This window comes from Schistocerca serialis, chromosome 3 (assembly GCF_023864345.2).
Source record: "Schistocerca serialis cubense isolate TAMUIC-IGC-003099 chromosome 3, iqSchSeri2.2, whole genome shotgun sequence".
Classification (NCBI taxonomy): Eukaryota; Metazoa; Arthropoda; class Insecta; order Orthoptera; family Acrididae; genus Schistocerca; species Schistocerca serialis.
In genome coordinates, this window is record NC_064640.1 from 112,514,368 (window position 1) to 112,534,191 (window position 19,824).

At 32.1% G+C, this 19,824-nt stretch overlaps 1 protein-coding gene across 1 annotated transcript in view; it reads right to left on the minus strand.

The window, feature by feature from the left end:
* Window positions 1-2,436: 2,436 nt before the first annotated feature.
* LOC126471541 (uncharacterized) overlaps window positions 2,437-19,824 on the minus strand; it is a 237,436-nt gene continuing 220,048 nt past the window's right edge. The window contains exon 3 of the mRNA XM_050099768.1: window positions 2,437-3,487. Within this exon, the coding sequence (XP_049955725.1) occupies window positions 3,459-3,487 (29 nt within the window). The 3' untranslated portion in view covers window positions 2,437-3,458. The remainder of the gene's footprint in view (window positions 3,488-19,824) is intronic.

A 19,824-nucleotide genomic window follows, 5' to 3' on the forward strand; every position in this document is an offset into this window, starting at 1 on the left:
TAATGCACCATGTTACAAGACCAGGAGTGTGATGGAGTGGTTCGATGAACACAATGGCGAGTTCCGATTGATGTGGTGGCCCCCAGCTCATCAGATCTGAAGCCGATCGAAAACATATGGAATGTCATTGAATGTGGCCTCAGAGCTTGTCGCTCCCTCTCCGGAATTTACGGGAATTAGGTGACTTGGGTGTGCAGATGTGGTGCCAACTGCCTCTGGCGACCTACGAAGGTCTCATTGCTTCCATGTCACAACACGTCGCCGCTATTATCTGTGCCATAGGTGGACATACGGGTGATTAGGTGGGTGGCCATAACGTTCTGGCTGATCAGTGTATACTTATGGCACGTGAAATTCAGAACTACAATATCAATAGTCCAAAGCAGTTCTATGCGACTCTCAAAAATTCTCGAGAAAACTGACTCTGAAGTTTTCCGAGCGTCTTTAATACAGCAAAGAAAGGTCAGCTGTTCGAGAGACAGTGTGGTTTTGTGGTAGATTGCTCACCTGCCCTGTATGAGGCTTGGGTTCGATTCCTGACCAATGCAAATTTTTAAACGCGGGTGCGTGTCCTACAAGCATTTCCGTGAAGTGTCACTGGATCGAACCTAATTTTAGTCGTTATTTTCCTTTGTTTCTTTTTTTTTAGTTCATATCGAATACTTACATCATTTAATTATAAAACTAATCAAATATACGTTAAGTAACGCCTCTATAATTGTAATTTTTATGAATAATGCACGTATTCTTATGTATAGTTACATATTGCACAAAAGATTCAGTTTTCGTTGCAAATATAAACAATTACTGATCTTTAATAAAAGATTATTGATAAAATCTGCTTAAATTAAAAGAAACATTACATATTAATTTTTTCAATCTTTTAGTAAATTATTCACTTAAATTTTCGTAGAATATGCACATTTATTTAAAAGTTTACCACAACTGGTAAACTAATCTTTCCTGCTTTGTTGCAGGTGAGCATTTTACCACACAGATATGCACGCCATCAAGAAAGTATCCTTGTTCCAAGGTATTAATGATGCTCGAGAAACATAAAAGTCGATTTTCTCGTGAATTTTTTAAGGCTATATCGAACTTCTTTGGTCTATTGATATTTGAGCTCTGAACCTAGGATAAACATTTTTTAAAATAAAAAAAATCCTATACCCATGTGGCCTCCCTATTGGTGCTAACCGAAGCTAGGCGAGGCAGGTCGCTAGTCTTAAAATAAAATTAAAAAAAAACAGAAAACCGAATCAAACGTGACATCTCGCCAGAAACCTTTTAACAAAACCATAACTGTGTAAAATACAAAATCGCTGTCATTATGGAACATTTAAAATAAAACAAAGATACATTAATATAAAACTGCCGGTCGTAACATGAAGAGAGAAGAATATCTATTAACAGATGACATGCACGACTTCCCCTCATTTTAGGATAACGTGATGATCTGTCGAAGTGAATGACTCAGAGCAACAGAGATAAAAAATATCGAGGATGAGCGTGTACTTGTCTCTTGTGGATCGTGAACAGCAAGAATAAGAAGAGAATTTCGATTTGAATATTTCTGAAGTGATTTAATCAGTGCATGATCTGATTTGTCCTTATGAAGAGTACTACTGCCACTAATGTATTACCTACTGCCTTCTTTCAGTGCAGTAAATATTCGTGACCTTGTAGGCTACATGCTATTTATTAAACTCTATAGTTTGAAAAGAAATTATTCCCATGACAGTTTGTAGGAACAGCGTATTGCTTTCTTTAGCATAATTTTTTTCGCCTTGCACATCTGCAACTTCTGTATTGTTCTTAGATAACATTTTTCTGGAGAGGCATTCTGTGCAAAGGAATACAGATGATAATTTTTTATCAACTTGTTTAATAAACGCCACTGGAGTTGGCTACCTGTAAGCTTTGTTTATGCATTTGACGGTGGATGCTATGCAATTTGCTCAGAGTTCCAGTAAATTACGTTCTGCAGTGTGGCTCTTAATAGCTGTAGGCCATACGCGCACATAGATCCAGGCCGTATAAGGCTGTGTTATATGTAACAGTTTATAATGTTTTCTTTAATACCAGTTGATGCAACAGGCAATAATTTCGTTAGCCGATTTACCTGCGTTTGCTATCGCGATAAATGGTCGAGATTTCCATCACAATTGGAACCTCAGATTCCTCCTCGGATAGCATTATGTATTAAATTTATCTGTCAATCTATGAGGCTATACAAACTATTTCGTTTCCTGTAAACTGATGCTTCCTTCGCTTCTTTGTAGCAGAATTTCATAGTTATGAACGAAAAGCACAAAATTTTAATATTGTTACTGAACATAGACAATTTTGTGCTTCTCATTTACAGTTGTTTTGTTTCCTTTCAATTACATCATATAACACACTGCGAGAGTTAACAAACACACATTGGGCTACTAGCAGATACATATTTATTTACATATTTGTTACAAAATAAGTTTGTAACCGTATCATCAGCATAATTTTACTTTAGAGCTTCTGATTTTGCAAATAAATTGTTTAGTATTTCATTGAAACATGTGCCTCGATATTCTACAATATAATTTTAAGCTTATGCTACATCTTTGAAAGAAATATTTTGTCATAAGTTTCACTAAAAGTGCTATGAGAATGAGTTCTCCAAATGCAAAATAAGCTGTGGCATTAAAAATGCCAGCTGCATGGTTACATTAATATGGCACAACATGAACACTCAATTAATTAATAAATATTTCAGTTATCTGTGTAACTTTCATCCTATGTCTCTGAATACTTCTTATATATACTCACCATGTTCAAGTGAATGTCACACTTTTTACTTCTGTGCAGTGTAACCAAAGAGAAACAGTAATTTGAAAATATTCTTCAGCAATGAATGGTAATGGTGAATTCACTGAGTTTTTAGTATTGGAAATATTATTTTCATTTTATAATATGATCCATTTCATCAATTTTAGAATAAATAGCTCTAAAACATTATCCACTTACGATTCTCAGCTGCAGTTCTTAATTCGTTTCTAAATATTTTACCAAAACATGTGACCTGTATGGGATACTTTTCATTGACTCTTTTGAACTGTTGTCACTCAGGAAAGCCTCTCACACAAATTTAACTCTTTGATTTAAGATTTTTATGTCTAGACAAACAATAAATATTTTATGAAACGATTTGAAGATTCAGTGGTAAAATAACAGTACTGAAGTAACATCCATCCATGAATGATGAGAGAGATCAATGAAATTATAGCAAGACTATTTGGTTTGCATCCCAAAACGCTGCAGTATCTGCAACTTCTTGTTAGATGGATTTCTGAAGCCTCTGCTACGTATTCAGACACCGCTGACAGTGTTGCAAGATTCACATTTTTATGTGAAAAGCTCTTCAGCCGTTTTGCATCGAACGATTCGACGAATTATTTGCCATAAGCCATCTCCATAATGCACTAGAACAAAGGCACTGCAGAAGGTGTTGCTGCAATGGCAAAAAGAATACATATTAGAAATCATAAATGATCATATTATCATGAATCCCTAACTATAGATTACAAACCTATCTATAATTATAATTTACAATTATTTTCTTATAATGGTGAGCACAATGCAGCAGCCCCATACAAGATGGCAGCTTTTAGTGTTCTAAAGAATATAGCATTTAATTTCAACTTACTTAAATGTAGGTAAATCATGATTAATACACTGACACATACAGTCCTATAGACCATGTTCCCCAAAATATCTGTGTCATCGGAATCAGACTCTTGTTTGTTAGCCTCTTTCCTAACAGAACATCTTTACAAGCAAAGATAAAAATGCAGCAGTCTGGTGTGTATACAGGCAAAAGTAGTATATGTGTGGGAGTTCTAGAACAGAGAGCACGTTTTTTAAAAATTTCCCAATTTAAAACCAAGATTTCAGTTTTGTCATTCCCCCCATTTAAAAATTTGTATGTCTGCAAGCAAAATTTTCATTTATTTAAAAACATAATACATGTTTTTCTTTATAAATAATTTCTCTACGATTGTGATTATCTATGTCTACAAACAAAAATCTCATTTATTTAAAACATCAGTCTAATAAATTTTTCTTTATAAATAAGCTCGCTAAGATCATGTGTATCTATATCCACAAATCAAACCATCATTTAAATAAAAAATAAAAAGCTAATAAAATTTTCTCTTTATAAATAAGCTCTGTCAAACTTCGTCTAGCAATGTCATCGACTGAAATTTTCAAAGGAACATTTGAATTGTAAATGGTTTAATTTTTTAAAATTCTAAATTTTTCTATATAATTAAAAAGCAAATCAAGAATGTACTCAAACATTGAGCTATTTCAAAGCTTAGAAAATTATTATAAAGAGACACATAGATTAAATTATGACGATTTAGAAAATTATTGTAACGAAAAATGTTATTCAAATGTAACTTGACAAATCTATGGGAATTTATTGATTATTTTAATATGAAAGAAATGAAGAGGAGGGAACTAAGATATAAAAATTTAAAAGAAAAATTTGTAAAATGAGAAAATTTAAAAATCCTTCTAAACTTAATAAAGAAAAATTAATCAATCTTATTCTAAATACCGTTGACAATATTAATAATAATGATAACGAATTGAATAAAAATCTTTAAAAGTACTTCAATATTCTTAATTTAATAAACAACAGGTAATCGATATTACCAAAAAATCTGAGGACAATATTAATAATAATACAACGAACTGAATAAAAAAGCTTCAAAAGAATTTCATCAAACTCGTAAAACAAAAAAATTAAAAAAATTCTAGATTTAATAAGCAACAATTAATAGAGCTTATCACTAGATCTCAGGGCAATATAATAACTTTGATTAAGAGAATTAGTTTTGGATGTGTCTAGTAGATAAATATCAAGCAGTTAAACAAAAAGTTAACAGAAAAATTTACCTGTTTTCAATTTTCTAGATGATGATTTTTTATATCATCTAAACGAATTTGTAGAAAAGCTTTTGCTTTTAAATGAAAAATAATAACTTATGGAATTAATAATAACCATAGTAATGATGAATGACAATTTTTTTAGTCAAATTCAAGAAGAAGTAATCACAAAATTAAAAGGTATTGTAATACAAAGAAGAGAGATTAAATATTATATGAAATATTATTGTATTTTTAAAACTAAAGGCGAAACACAAGATTTAATTTTGATACGTAAAAAAAAACAACTAATTTGGTAAATTACTATAAAAATCATGAAATAAACGAATTTCTGAAATGTATGGAAGAAATCTGGCTGGTCTTTATATAAATAATTTACAATTACGTGTTAGTAGGCACAATCCAATTTTTGGATCTTCTTATATCGATTTACCAAAAGAAATTCCTCTCCTTTCCTTTTGCTTTCGGCCTTTGTCCCACTTCAATGCGGGGTCGACCATGTTAGAACGGATTTGGCAGTGTTAGCTGCAGAGGGGAACTAGATGCCCTTCCTGCCGCCAACCCAAACCCTGTGGGATGAAATTAGTGTACCCCTGCTGTCTGCGTCTAGTGTAAGCCATGAAATAGTGCAAACATTTTCAAATGTGTGCAAGTCGTCTAACTGAGGTGGAACATGGGGACCAGCCTGGTATTCACCTAGCAGGATGTGGAAAACCGCCTAAAACCACATCCAAGCTGGCCAGCATACCGACCCTCGTCGTTAATCCTCTGGGTGGATTCGGTCTGGGGCCACCGTGCCTACCCAAGTCCAGGAAGCAGAGCATTAGGCTCTCGGCTACCCTGGTGTGTGATTTACCAGAAGAAATTAAAGCTCAAAATTAATGTAAATAGCACAGACCAAAAATTCCTTTATTCAATCAAATCAGCTTTACATCCAGCAGATCATGATGGAGAGAGAGTTAGTAAATATAAGAATAGTGGAAAGGAATTGGATGAAAGTTTTTAAATAGAGAAAATTTATTTTCCTGTTCAGATAACAGATTTTCCAAAATTTGAAAGCAAGTCAAATATATCAACTACTGATTACGCACATGACGAAAAATTTATGTATATACTCTTTATCATACAAAAATAAACAAGAGAAACATGTTAATCTTCATTTCATATGAGATAAAAATAATTCAAACATTGTTGGGTAAAAAATTTATCTAGGTTAAATAGTTCACAAGCAAGTGAACACAATGGATGAATTTATCCTTGTGATAGATGTTTAAGATATCTTCATTCAGAAAAAATAAAACAATGATAAAAACGCTTGTAAAGTAATAAAGAGGTAAAAATAGATATGTCTATAGAAATTGCTAAGTTTAAAAATTATTATAATTCAGTATGAGAACCTTTTGTAATTTATGCAGATTTGGAATGATTTTTAAAAAATGTTGAACTTGTCAACCAAATCCTGAAAAAGGTTATATTAATGAATATCAAAAACGTATTTAATTTTCATTTAGTCTCTCCTCCCGAACAGGTGATGGAGGCCCTATTGCATTGAAAAGCCGCCATGTCATCCTCAGCCCACAGGCGTCACTGGATGTGGAAATGGAGTGACATGTTGTCAGTACACCGCTCTCCTGGCCATATGTCAGTTTCCAAGACTGGAGCTGCTACTTCTCAATCAAGTAGCTCCACAGTTTGCCTCACAAGTCCTGAGTGCACCCCACTTGCCAACAGCACTCGGCAGACCAGATGGTCACACATCCAAGTGCTAGCCCAGCCTGACAGAGCTTCACTTCAGTGATCTGACGAGAACTGGTGTTATCACCATTCAAAGCCGTTGGTATTTCATATAGTTAACATGTTATAAAGTCTGAAAGTGGCTATAAAACCCTGTAGAGTGTACTGGCCAAGATGCAGCAAAAAGTGTTAAAACAAAACTCTAAGAAATTGTTAAAACATGTTATCGAAATGTACAGATGATTATGATGAATGAAGATAAAATAAATTTTAAAACTTCAAAAACTTGTTTAATTTGTGAAAAAGAATTTAATGTTGGTGAAAGAAAGGTATGAGATCATTGTCATTTAACAGGAAAACATTGAAGAGCTGCACATGAAGAATGTAATATTAATTATAAAAATCTTTCTTTTATTTCAGCTTATATTCATAATTTTGCAAATTACGATGTTCATTTGTTTATCTATGAATTAGCATTAGATAATCGAGATATTGGCACTATTCCAAATAACGAAGATTTCTTTTAGTAGACACATTGAACATGGATTAACATTAAGATTTTTAGATACATTTAAATTTATGGCCTTAAGTACTGATCAATAAGCTCCTAAACTTACAAAAAAGATCAATTTAGGGACACAGCAAAATATTTTAATTATGAACATTAGATTTAATGATTAAAAAAGGAGTTTATCCTTATTTAGATACTAATTCTGAAGCAAAATTACAACAAAAAAATTACCCAAAAAGAATGTTTTTATTTGAGAGTTAATAAAGAAGATATTTCTGATAAATGTTATCTACAAGCAAATATAGGATGGAAAAACGTGATTTTAAAAAATTAGAAGAATATACAAGATGATATATATTCGATTTTAGCACAAATTTAGAGTCACTTCAATTAAATCTTATAAAATCGATTCAACATGGGGTTTTAAATGTTCTGGTTCATCTTAGGATTCTATGATACACATGAAAAAGTTGAATTAGATTTATTAGACGTTTATGATATGATTTTATTTCTTCAAAAAGTAAGTTGAGGTGGGGTCTTAAACGATATATTAAATCAAATAATAAGTATATGAAAATTATAGCCAGATAAACAATCACATTATACTGCATATTTAAATGCAAATAATTTGTATGGTTGGGTAATGCCAAAATTTTTACATTTTAAAGATTTTAGATGGTTAGAAACAAAGTGTTTTATATCTGAAAAAATACTTAAAATAGCAGATCGTAATAAATGTAATTATATTTTAGAAGACGATTTAGAATATGCAAAAAATTACGTGATTTTCATGAAGGTTTAGTACCAGAAGGAGGAAATAAATTACTAACAACATTAAATAATAAAGAAAAATATGTTTTATAATATAAATAATATTACTATAGGAACCTTAAGTACCATATAAATCTTGGTTCAAAATTAACAAAATTCATTCAATCATCGTTTGTACAATCAGTTTTCTTAAAGAAGATGTATTGATTTTAATACAGCAATGGGAACTTAAGCCCAAACTGATTTTCAAAAAGGCTTCTTAAAGCTGATGAATAATTCAGTACTTGGGAAAACGATGGAAAATATTAGATATAGAGAAAGTATTAAAATAATAACAGATCCAGAAGAATGGACTACAATATTTCAAAACCAAATTATGAACATGCTAGTGCATTTTCAGAATATCTAGTTGCAGTTCACATGAGAAAATCAATAGTAAAATTTAAAGAAATCATAATGGAATGAGTGTTCCAAATATTTCGAAAATAAAAATGAGTGATTCTCATTATTAATTAATGAAGCCAAAATACAGTGAAAATATTGATTTATCTTATATGGATAAAGATCCTTTTAATTATGATCAAAGAACTGATATCATTCCTAAAGATATGAAATTTGTGATAAACGTTTTGGAAACAAACGATTATTCGCAGGTAATAATTATGGAATTCCACATGTAAATAAGATAGTTTTAGGAAAAATTAAAGGGGATAATTGTGGAAAAAATATGACAGAGCATGTTTGCTTAAGTGGGAAATGTATTCTTATAATGTTGTTGATACAGAAGAGAAAAAGACAGAAGAGTTAAAAAAACTGTTGTAAAAAGTGAAATTAGTTCTGATCATTATAAAAATTGTTTAGATAACAAAATAAAATGGTACTGATATATAAATCTAACTTGATCATTTAATCATGAAATGGTTACAATTGAATGTAATAAAATTTGATTTAGTTCTAATGATGAAAAAAGCATTGTATTACAAGATTAAATTAATAAAAAACTAATAATTTAATGAAAAATTAATCACTTTTTAATATTTTTTAGTGATATAATTTCTGATTTGTTTTCAGACACATTTTGTAAACAAATTTTCACAAAGGATTCAACTTCTTGACACCAAATTTCATTATGTTTTCCATAATTGAAAGATATTTTACAGTTTTCTTACTCATTAAAGTCACAGTTATCAATATACACTCCTGGAAATGGAAAAAAGAACACATTGACACCGGTGTGTCAGACCCACCATACTTGCTACGGACACTGCGAGAGGGCTGTACAAGCAATGATCACACGCACGCCACAGCGGACACACCAGGAACCGCGGTGTTGGCCGTCGAATGGCGCTAGCTGCGCAGCATTTGTGCACTGCCGCCTTCAGTGTCAGCCAGTTTGCCGTGGCATACGGAGCTCCATCGCAGTCTTTAACACGGTAGCATGCCGCGACAGCGTGGACGTGAACCGTATGTGCAGTTGACGGACTTTGAGCGAGGGCGTATAGTGGGCATGCGGGAGGCCGGGTGGACGTACTGCCGAATTGCTCAACACGTGGGGCGTGAGGTCTCCACAGTACATCGATGTTGTCGCCAGTGGTCGGCGGAAGGTGCACGTGCCCGTCGACCTGGGACCGGACCGCAGCGACGCACGGATGCACGCCAAGACCGTAGGATCCTACGCAGTGCCGTAGGGGACCGCACCGCCACTTCCCAGCAAATTAGGGACACTGTTGCTCCTGGGGTATCGGCGAGGACCATTCGCAACCGTCTCCATGAAGCTGGGCTACGGTCCCGCACACCGTTAATCCGTCCTCCGCTCACGCCCCAACATCGTGCAGCCCGCCTCCAGTGGTGTCGCGACAGGAGTGAATGGAGGGACGAATGGAGACGTGTCGTCTTCAGCGATGAGAGTCGCTTCTGCCTTGGTGCCAATGATGGTCGTATGCGTGTTTGGCGCCGTGCAGGTGAGCGCCACAATCAGGACTGCATACGACAGAGGCACACAGGGCCAACACCCGGCATCATGGTGTGGGGAGCGATCTCCTACACTGGCCGTACACCACTGGTGATCGTCGAGGGGACACTGAATAGTGGACGGTACATCCAAACCGTCATCGAACCCATCCTTCTACCATTCCTAGACCGGCAAGGGAACTTGCTGTTCCAACAGGACAATGCACGTCCGCATGTATCCGGTGCAACCCAACGTGCTCTAGAAGGTGTAAGTCAACTACCCTGGCCAGCAAGATCTCCGGATCTGTCCCCCATTGAGCATGTTTGGGACTGGATGAAGCGTCGTCTCACGCGGTCTGCACGTCCAGCACGAACGCTGGTCCAACTGAGGCGCCAGGTGGAAATGGCATGGCAAGCCGTTCCACAGGACTACATCCAGCATCTCTACGATCGTCTCCATGGGAGAATAGCAGCCTGCATTGCCGCGAAAGGTGGATATACACTGTACTAGTGCCGACATTGTGCATGCTCTGTTGCCTGTGTCTATGTGCCTGTGGTTCTGTCAGTGTGATCATGTGATGTATCTGACCCCAGGAATGTGTCAATAAAGTTTCCCCTTCCTGGGACAATGAATTCACGGTGTTCTTATTTCAATTTCCAGGAGTGTATTAAGAAGTATTTTTTATCTGTTTTCAATAGTTTTCACAAGTTAATGTTTTTTATTTCAGTTATTAATTTGTTCTGTTATGTGTTAAAATTTGTAATCTCTATAATCTTTTATTTCTTCATTAACAAACAATACAACCTGTTTTCGAAGGTTTATTCTTAATTGTAATGTATATTTTTTAAACTTTTTTTTGTTCATACTATGAACAAATCACTTTATTTTCATTTTCCAAATATTAAGAAAAATGTATTTGTACTAAAAAGTAAAATTATGAAATTATATTATATATAAACAGAGTCAGTTCTGAGACTAAAAATAACAAATTTATACAGAAAAACAAACAAGTTTTAATAATTATTGGTGAACAAATTATTCCATGGAATTATGCAAATAACTTAGTATGTGGATTTTTGGGAGATTCTGTAAAACAATTCATTAAAGAATACTATTGTAAAACATATAAAAATTTCAATGGAAATGTAACATTGCTATGTACAAATATTGATCGTCATACAAATTCTATTCATGACCCCAGATCAAATTCCTTAAATTTGAATTCACAAATGCCATTTGTGGAAAATGTTGAAGGTTGGTATTATGAAGAATTTTTCCATCAATTCGCAAACATGAGTAAAAGAAAAGATTACCATAAAACAACTCTATGAAGGTCGAATAAACCATTTAAAATATCTAAATGAAATTAACAATAATTACGTGATAAATCACATGATATATATAATAGAACAGTAGAAACTTTACCAGAAGGAAATGAATAAGTAACTAGTTTATTACCACATGTTGTTTCTCAATTAACTGATGAAAATTTAAGTACAACGTTTGTTATTGTAAGATTAGAGAATTATAATTATGAAAACACATTTTAAAAACTAAAAAACAAATAAATATTATTAGAAACTGGCATCCAAATTGTGAAGAATTCTCAAGAAATAATTTTTCACCAAAATCTATACATTTACATGAATGAATGAAAGAAACCTAAAGAATTAACTGTCATCAAAATTATTTCAATACTTTGAAACTCTTGTGATGATGATATAACTAATCCACCAAACTTCTCCAAGAATTTAACTAAATTTCCAAGCACTATTTTAGCAGATTAAAAAATTACGTTACTTTTATTTACTGAACTATTGTGTGAATTATCAAAACCTAAACATTTACCATGAATTATCAAAACCTAAAACATTGACATATACATTATCTGCTTTTTTCCTCAAAACTTTTTCAACAATTTAAACATCTGGAAAATTCGTTTCCAGTAGTTCTGGTTCGTAAAGATTCCTTTGATTTTTGCACTGTTTAGATCTTTAAATTTATATGTGATTGGATTGAAGTGAATAACATCTTCAATTTCAACTATTTCTGTTGGCTATTTTTCTGTTCACATTTTCCCAAAAGTCCTCTTTACTTACTATTAATTTATCTCCAATTTTATATTTACAATTAGCATCTAAGACATTTGTAACATAAACAGTTTTCAATAAAATATGATTATCTTCTTTGTTTACATCTTTCATTTTTATTTATCAGTCATTTGTGTTATTATATTCATCAAGTAATTTCGAAGCTAGTTCAATTATTATTCCTAGTGCAATTACTATTTCCTTGTAAGTCATATTTTTCCACATTTTTGTCTTTTAATGATGTATTAAATCGTTTAAGAACAGATGCGTTCAATTTACTAAAAGTTGAATAATGATTAATATTAAATTGTTTCCTTAAATGTAGAAATTATTTATTTTAGAATTCTTTAGCATTATCTGTTTGTAAATATGTTGGGCTTGTTGACTCGAATATTTTTTTCATAAGAATGAACTTAATTTTTATCTATTTATCTTTTACTGGTATAACCCAACCAAATTTAGAAAAAAACGTATATTGCAGTTAATAAATAATTATATCCTTTATTTTTTGGTGAAATTTTTTGCAGAATCCATGTCAGCTAAACAGCTTACCGTACATAATCTAATAGAAAAGAAATTACATGTTTCTTTAAAAAAAATTAATCATTGGTTTATATAGTTCATTAACAATTTCGTCATGAACATTTAATACTACCTACAAATTTCTTTTATCAAATTTGGTTTTTTTAGTTTTAGAGTTGGACAAAGATTTTCACTTGTTACTCTAAGATGGATTATGTGGTTCAGGTACTATTAACATCTCATAGAGTTGATGTGATAGTGATTCTCCATTTATAGAGAATAATAAAAAATTTAAAATTTTGTGAAGTTTGACTGAAACACATATAGAAAGCTCAAATTCACTAGCTGTTAAATCTCTATTTATATTTTTACAAAAACAATAACTTCTTTAAGAATAAAATCAGATTCATTGAAACTGTGCATTTTTTGTTCACCTCCAGTTATAAAAGCAAGTTCAAATATTTGTTAATCATATACTTTATCTGTAAGCTTACCTAACTCAGTTAAATATGGAGTTACATCTGTATTTGAGAAATAATCTCAAGAAGCTGTTTCTATTTCCTTTTTTGTAATGTATTATTATTTATTAAGCTGATTAAAATTCCTTTCTATACATAATATATTGAACTACGTTAAAATACTTATATATTCAGCTGTAGTAATTAGATCCTTCATTGCATTAAGTAAATATTGAATGTTCAATGCATCTTTTACATCACTGGAACAGTTATCCCGGGAATTATTCTACCTTTAAGACTAAATAGCCTCTAGTTACTTTAAAATAGCATTTAACTCTTTCTGAACTTTTTTAATTGCAATATATATATATTTGAGTCTACTGATGACTGAACATCTATAAAATTTGTTTCTGATAACTATAATGATGGTTTTATTTTTTCTAATTCTGCCACTATTTCTTCTTGAATTTTTAGATCCACTGTTGATTGAATATTTTTAGTTTTTGATTGCAAATATTTGATTTTTATTGACAATCGTAAAATTTTGGTGTTATTTCATTATTAACATTTCCTCCTATTAATTGAAATCCTTTATTTTTTTCTAAATCTTTACTGAGGCTAGCATATAACTTATTTCCAAAAACACATTTATGAAAATTAAAGTATCATTCAACTTATAACTGATATATAATAATTTAAAAATAAATAAGGACAAATGACCACAAGTATATTCTTTAACATTTTGTATCCTTTCTACATTATAACATAACTCTTTTTTCCTAAATAATTTACAAGTATTGTGGTATATTTTCTCTAAATCAAAAGAAAACAACTATTAAATCTGTATTATTATAATAACAAATTCTGTGAGCATCAACATAATCAGAGGTATCTAATTGTACTAATCTACATTTTAAATTTTTTGGTTTATCAGGTAATTTATCCATAACGAAAATACTTTATTTTTAGTTGTTTAACAAATTACGTAAGAGCTTACTAACTTGTTTAATTATTTCTTTGAAATTTTTATTTGACATTCACTTTTTTCTTTGCAAAATTATGTGTTTTTTGTTTTCTAATTCTTTTTTTTGTTTATAACTGCTGTAGATCCACCAGTGAATGATCCAAAAGTTGCTGGATATGGTAATGCCGCTAATAATAATGGTAAAGATCTACCTACATGTTTTGTTTCTTTTATATGAATTTAATATTCAATAGTTTTTTCACATGTGGGATTCTTCATGTAAAAATCCAATTTCTGCCAATTTTGCCATCTCTGTTCGTTTTTGTGCATCAGTTAAAAATGTCTCAATACTTTCATATCGTTAATTATTCAATTTAAGGAAAATTGATATTGGTTTATTTTACCATTTAGAAGCTATTGATTTATATAGATTATGAATTTATAATGTGTTTCTTTATAATCCCCATCCATTTTCATCGTCATTCATTCAAAGTCCTAATTTTCGTTTTACATTATTCTTCTAACTGCAGTGGCAGCTAATTTTTCACCAACTGAAGCGTCTGAAGCATACATTTCTTCTTTTGCGAATAACTGTTGTTTCTTTATCACTTTCATGTCCTTTTTCCAATTTCTTATCTCTATAAAAATCATGTTCTTTCCATGCCTCCTCTGTTGTTGTTGTCGTCTTCAGTCCTGAGACTGGTTTGATGCAGCTCTCCATGGTACTCTATCCTGTTTAATCTTCTTCATCTTCCAATACGTACTGCAGCCTACATCCTTCTGAATCTGTTTAGTGTATTCACCTCTTGGTCTCCCTCTACGATTTTTACCCTCCTCGTTGCCCTCCAATACTAAATTGTTGATCCCTTGATGCCTCAGAACATGTCCTACCAACCGATCCCTTCTTCTTGTCAAGTTGTGCCACAAACTCCTCTTCTCCCCAATCCTATTCAATACTTCCTCATTAGTTATGTGATCTACCTATCTAATCTTCAGCATTCTTCTGTAGCACCACATTTCAAAGGCTTCTATTCTCTTCTTGTCCAAACTATTTATTGTCCATGTATCACTTCCATACATGGCTACACTCCATACAAATACTATCAGAAACGACTTCCTGACATAAATCTATCCTCGATGTTAACAAATTTCTCTTCTTCAGAAACGCTTTCCTTGCCATTGCCAGTCTACATTTTATATCCTCTCTACTTTGACCATCATCAGTTATTTTACTCCCCAGATAGCAAAAATCCTTTACGACTTTAAGTGTCTCATTTCCTAATCTAATTCCCTCAGCATCACCCGACTTAAATCGATTACATTCCATTATCCTCGTTTTGCTCTTGTTGATGTTCATCTTATATCCTCCCTTCAAGACACTGTCCATTCCGTTCAACTGCTCTTCCAAGTCCTTTGCTGTCTCTGACAGAATTACAATGTCATCGGCGAACCTCAAAGTTTTTATTTCTTCTCCATGGATTTTAATGCCTACTCCGAATTTTTATCTTTTGTTTCCTTTACTGCTTACTCAATATACAGATTGAATAATATCGGGGACAGGCTGCAACCCTGTCTCACTCCCTTCCCAACAGCTGCTTCCCTTTCATGTCCCTCGACTCTCATAACTGCCATCTGGTTTCTATACAAATTGTAAATAGCCTTTCGCTCCCTGTATTTTAACCCTGACACCTTCAGAATTTGAAATAGATTATTCCAGTCAACATTGTCAAAAGCTTTCTCCAGGTCTACAAATGCTAGAAACGTAGGTTTGCCATTTCTTAATCTAGCTTCTAAGATAAGTCGTAGGGTCAGTATTGCCTCACGTGTTCCCATATTTCTATGGAATCCAAACTGATCTTCCCCGAGGTCGGCTTCTACCAGATTTTCCATTCGTCTGTACATAATTCGCGTTAGTATTTTGCAGCTGTGACTTATTAAACTGGTAGTTCGGTAATTTTCACATCTGTCAACACCTGCTTTCTTTGGGATTGGAATTATTATATTCTTCTTGAGGTCCAGATGGTAGAGTTTTGTCAGGACTGCCTCTCCCAACGCCGCCAGTAGTTCTAATGGAATGTTGTCTACTCCCGGGGCCTTGTTTCAACTCAGGTCTTTCAGTGCTCTGTCAAACACTTCATGCAGTATCGTATCTCCCATTTCATCTTCATCTACATCCTCTTCCATTTCCATAATATTATCCTCAAAAACATTGCCCTTGTATAGTCCGTCTATATACCCCTTCCACCTTTCCGCTTTCCCTTCTTTGCTTAGAACTGGGTTACCATCTGAGCCCTTGATATTCATACAAGTGGTTCTCTTTTCTCCAAAGGTCTCTTTAATTTTCCTGTGGGCAGTATCTATCTTACCCTTATTGAGGTAAGCCTCTACATCCTTACATTTATCCTCTAGCCATGCCTGCTTAGCCATTTTGCACTTCCTGTCGATCTCATTTTTGAGACATTTGTATTCATTTTTGCCTGCTTCATTTACTGCATTTTTATATTTTCTCCTTTCATCAATTAAATTCAGTATTTCTTCTGTCACCCAAGGATTTATACTAGCCCTCGTCTCTTTACCTACTTGATCCTCTGCTGCCTTCACCACTTCATCCCTCAAAGCTATCCATTCTTCTTCTACCATATTTCTTTCCCCCGTTCTTGTCAATTGTTCCTTGATGCTCTTCCTGAAACGCTCTATAACCTCTGGTTCTTTCAGTTTATCCAGGTCCCATCTCCTCAAATTCCCACCTTTTTGCAGTTTCTTCAGTTTTAATCTATAGTTCATAACCAAAAGATTGTGGCAGAGTCCACATCTGCCCTTGGAAATGTCATACAATTTAAAACCTGGTTCCTAAATTTCTGTCTTACCATTATATAATCTATTTGATATCTGGATGCATTCCCTTATCTCTATTTCATCTACTTTGGTCCCAGGGCCATACCAATTTAAACAGGTAAGTACATTTCCAAAAGTACATTACTATTTGCATCATTAACTAAGCCTTTTCTGTATTCACTTTCCCATAATCTATGTAGTATATTATTCAAAGTTAAATAAAATTTGGAATTCCTTTTGCATTGTTAATTATATAATCATTCAATTTATTAGTAAACATTTTTTTCCAACTTCTTCATTATAATAATTGTTATTTCTGGGTAATTTTTCTCCATACATTACTCTTAATCTATCAATTATTTGACAAATTTAATTCAACCAAATACAGCGACTTTTTCTGAATATTGTTTTTACTAAATCTCCACCAAAATTTTGAAATAAATCAGTAAGATTACTTTATGACAAACCAGGAAAATAACCTTCATTAATTCTTATTATCAAATAAATATGTTTAATTTTATTTGAATTACTATCAGAATATAGAGAATATGATTCAAATAAATATTTTGTAACTCAACAGAATCAAATTCTTTACGTAAATCATCCATCGCTATTTGTTTTTTAGTTAAAAGATTCATTAATCCATCAGTATCCTCATATCCTTTTTGACCCATTTTTAATTTATTACCACTGAATTTATCTTGTAAACCACCAACATATTTGAAAGTTCCAACAAGTCTTCAACCAAAAACAGTATCTTGAGTATGATTAATATATTTTAAAATTCTTTCACTTATTATTTTTTAAGATCCCTTTCTTTTCATTTTTTCTATCTTAACTGCTTCTTTTACTTATTCAATAAAACATCTATTTCCAATTCACCTAATGTATTACCTCCTTTACCACTTTCTTAATGTCTAATTGCTGGAATATTGATAAGTTCTGCTACATAATGTTGATTATAAGGAATCATCTGTTTTTCAATTTCTCTATCTTCTTGAACTACTTTTTATACATTATCACATAAACGTTAATTACTTGTTTAACTTATTCAATTGCATCAATAATTTCAGATTCTCCTCTTGGCTGTTGTTCCCATTTTTTGAACTCCTATTTTATTTGTTCTTTTAGTTCTCTGTTTCGTTTAGCTAATTTAACAGCTTTTAGCTCATATTTTGAAAACATTTATTATGGGTAAAAATAGAATAATAAATTTTTATTATACATGTAACCTTTTTATGTTCAATGCTTACAATCGACGTTTTTATGGATAATGATTATGTTTAGTGTTTCAATAAACCATATTCCCTTCTCTGTATTTACAATTATTAATTTTTCCTGACATAACTACTGTTGTAAAAATAATTAATTCTTTATTCCTATATTTATTACACAATCCTTTAAAATCACCTAATTTTCAATCTCCACCTACAAACTCGTAACAAATATGATTGAAATTTGTGTCATCTTTTCTGAAAACCTTTAAAAAATTCAGATTATCTCTAACTAATTGCTTTGGTCTTTTTGAATAAGGTTGAGCGATCCGTTCCTTTATGTCGATCTCTCGTACAATATTCTCCAACTATATTTTGCCTTTCATGTTGGTTGGTTGGTTGGTTTGGGGAAGGAGACCAGACAGCGAGGTCATCAGTCTCATCGGATTAGGGAAGGACAGGGAAGGAAGTCGGCCGTGCCCTTTCAAAGGAACCATCTCGGCATTTGCCTGGAGCGATTTAGGGAAATCACAGAAAACCTAAATCAGGATGGCCGGACGTGGCATTGAACCGTCGTCCTCCCAAATGCGAGTCCAGTGTCTAACTACTGCACCACCTCGCTCGGTATGCCTTTCAGGAATGAATTCACCAAAAGCTATGAATGATTATTTTCACATTTATGCCGCAGAATAATTTCACCACTATTTTCAATTATCAGAAATTTTTTCATTAATTTATCGTCAGTTTTTCCACACCTTTTTATAAATTGTTGATATTTTACTTGCTCTAAATTTTTGGAATAAACATACAAATGGTTAATTTTTCCAATTTTCCATCCATGTGCCAGAACATAATTATCAACCATTAATGTTGTTTTCCCATTAACACTTGGTAATACTGAAAAGAATTTGGTAAAATTTTACCTTGTTTATTTTCTAATTTTTTCAATAATTCTTATTTTTCTTCCTATATCTGTCATTTATTTAAGTAATTTTAATTAATACAAATGAGTAGTTATTTAAGTTGAGCGATAATTCATCTCTTCTCAAAAAATATTAACTGTTCCAATAAAAGAAAGTTATAAAAATGTTTCACTGGCCTGTTTTTCTTAAACTTTTTAACAGCGAATATTACATTGAAAAATAATAAAATATACACTAATGAAGAAATGACAGATATTCCTGTAGGACAATACAGTTTAAAAATTTAGACAAATTCATTCAATTGATCAACCTAATATGCGTATTAAAGAAGAAATTTTAAACAGAGTTACTATTGAAAGTGATGTTAAATTATTTATGGATAAAGAAGATTGTATTGGTCAAAATTTAGGATTTAATAATCAAATTATTGTAGCTAATGAAAAAGAAAGTGTTAATAATGTTCCTAAAATTATACCATTTGAAATAATTAATATCAATTTTAATCTAGATTGTGGAATATTTTTTGAACAAAATGATCAATTTCATAGAGAAGCTATTATTATGTCTTCATGTAAACCAAATGCTGAATTTGGAGGACAAATAGTTTATTAACTAAATTATCCTATAAATATTACAATTCTTGACACTATTCAAAATTTAATAATTACTATCATTGATGAAAATGAAAATTTGATTCAATTCAATGGTTCTTGTGTAACAGTAATTTAAAAAAAAAAGAATTAATAGATTTTGTGTTAATAAATCATAAACAAAATCAAGAGTTATCAATTTCACTTATTTCCTGTTAATGACAAAACAAACTTAATTTAAATGTTCTGAACAAAGAAATGAAATTAATATTAATATTGATAATGGATGACTTCATCCTAATTGTTCACAACTTAATTAGATAGTTGTT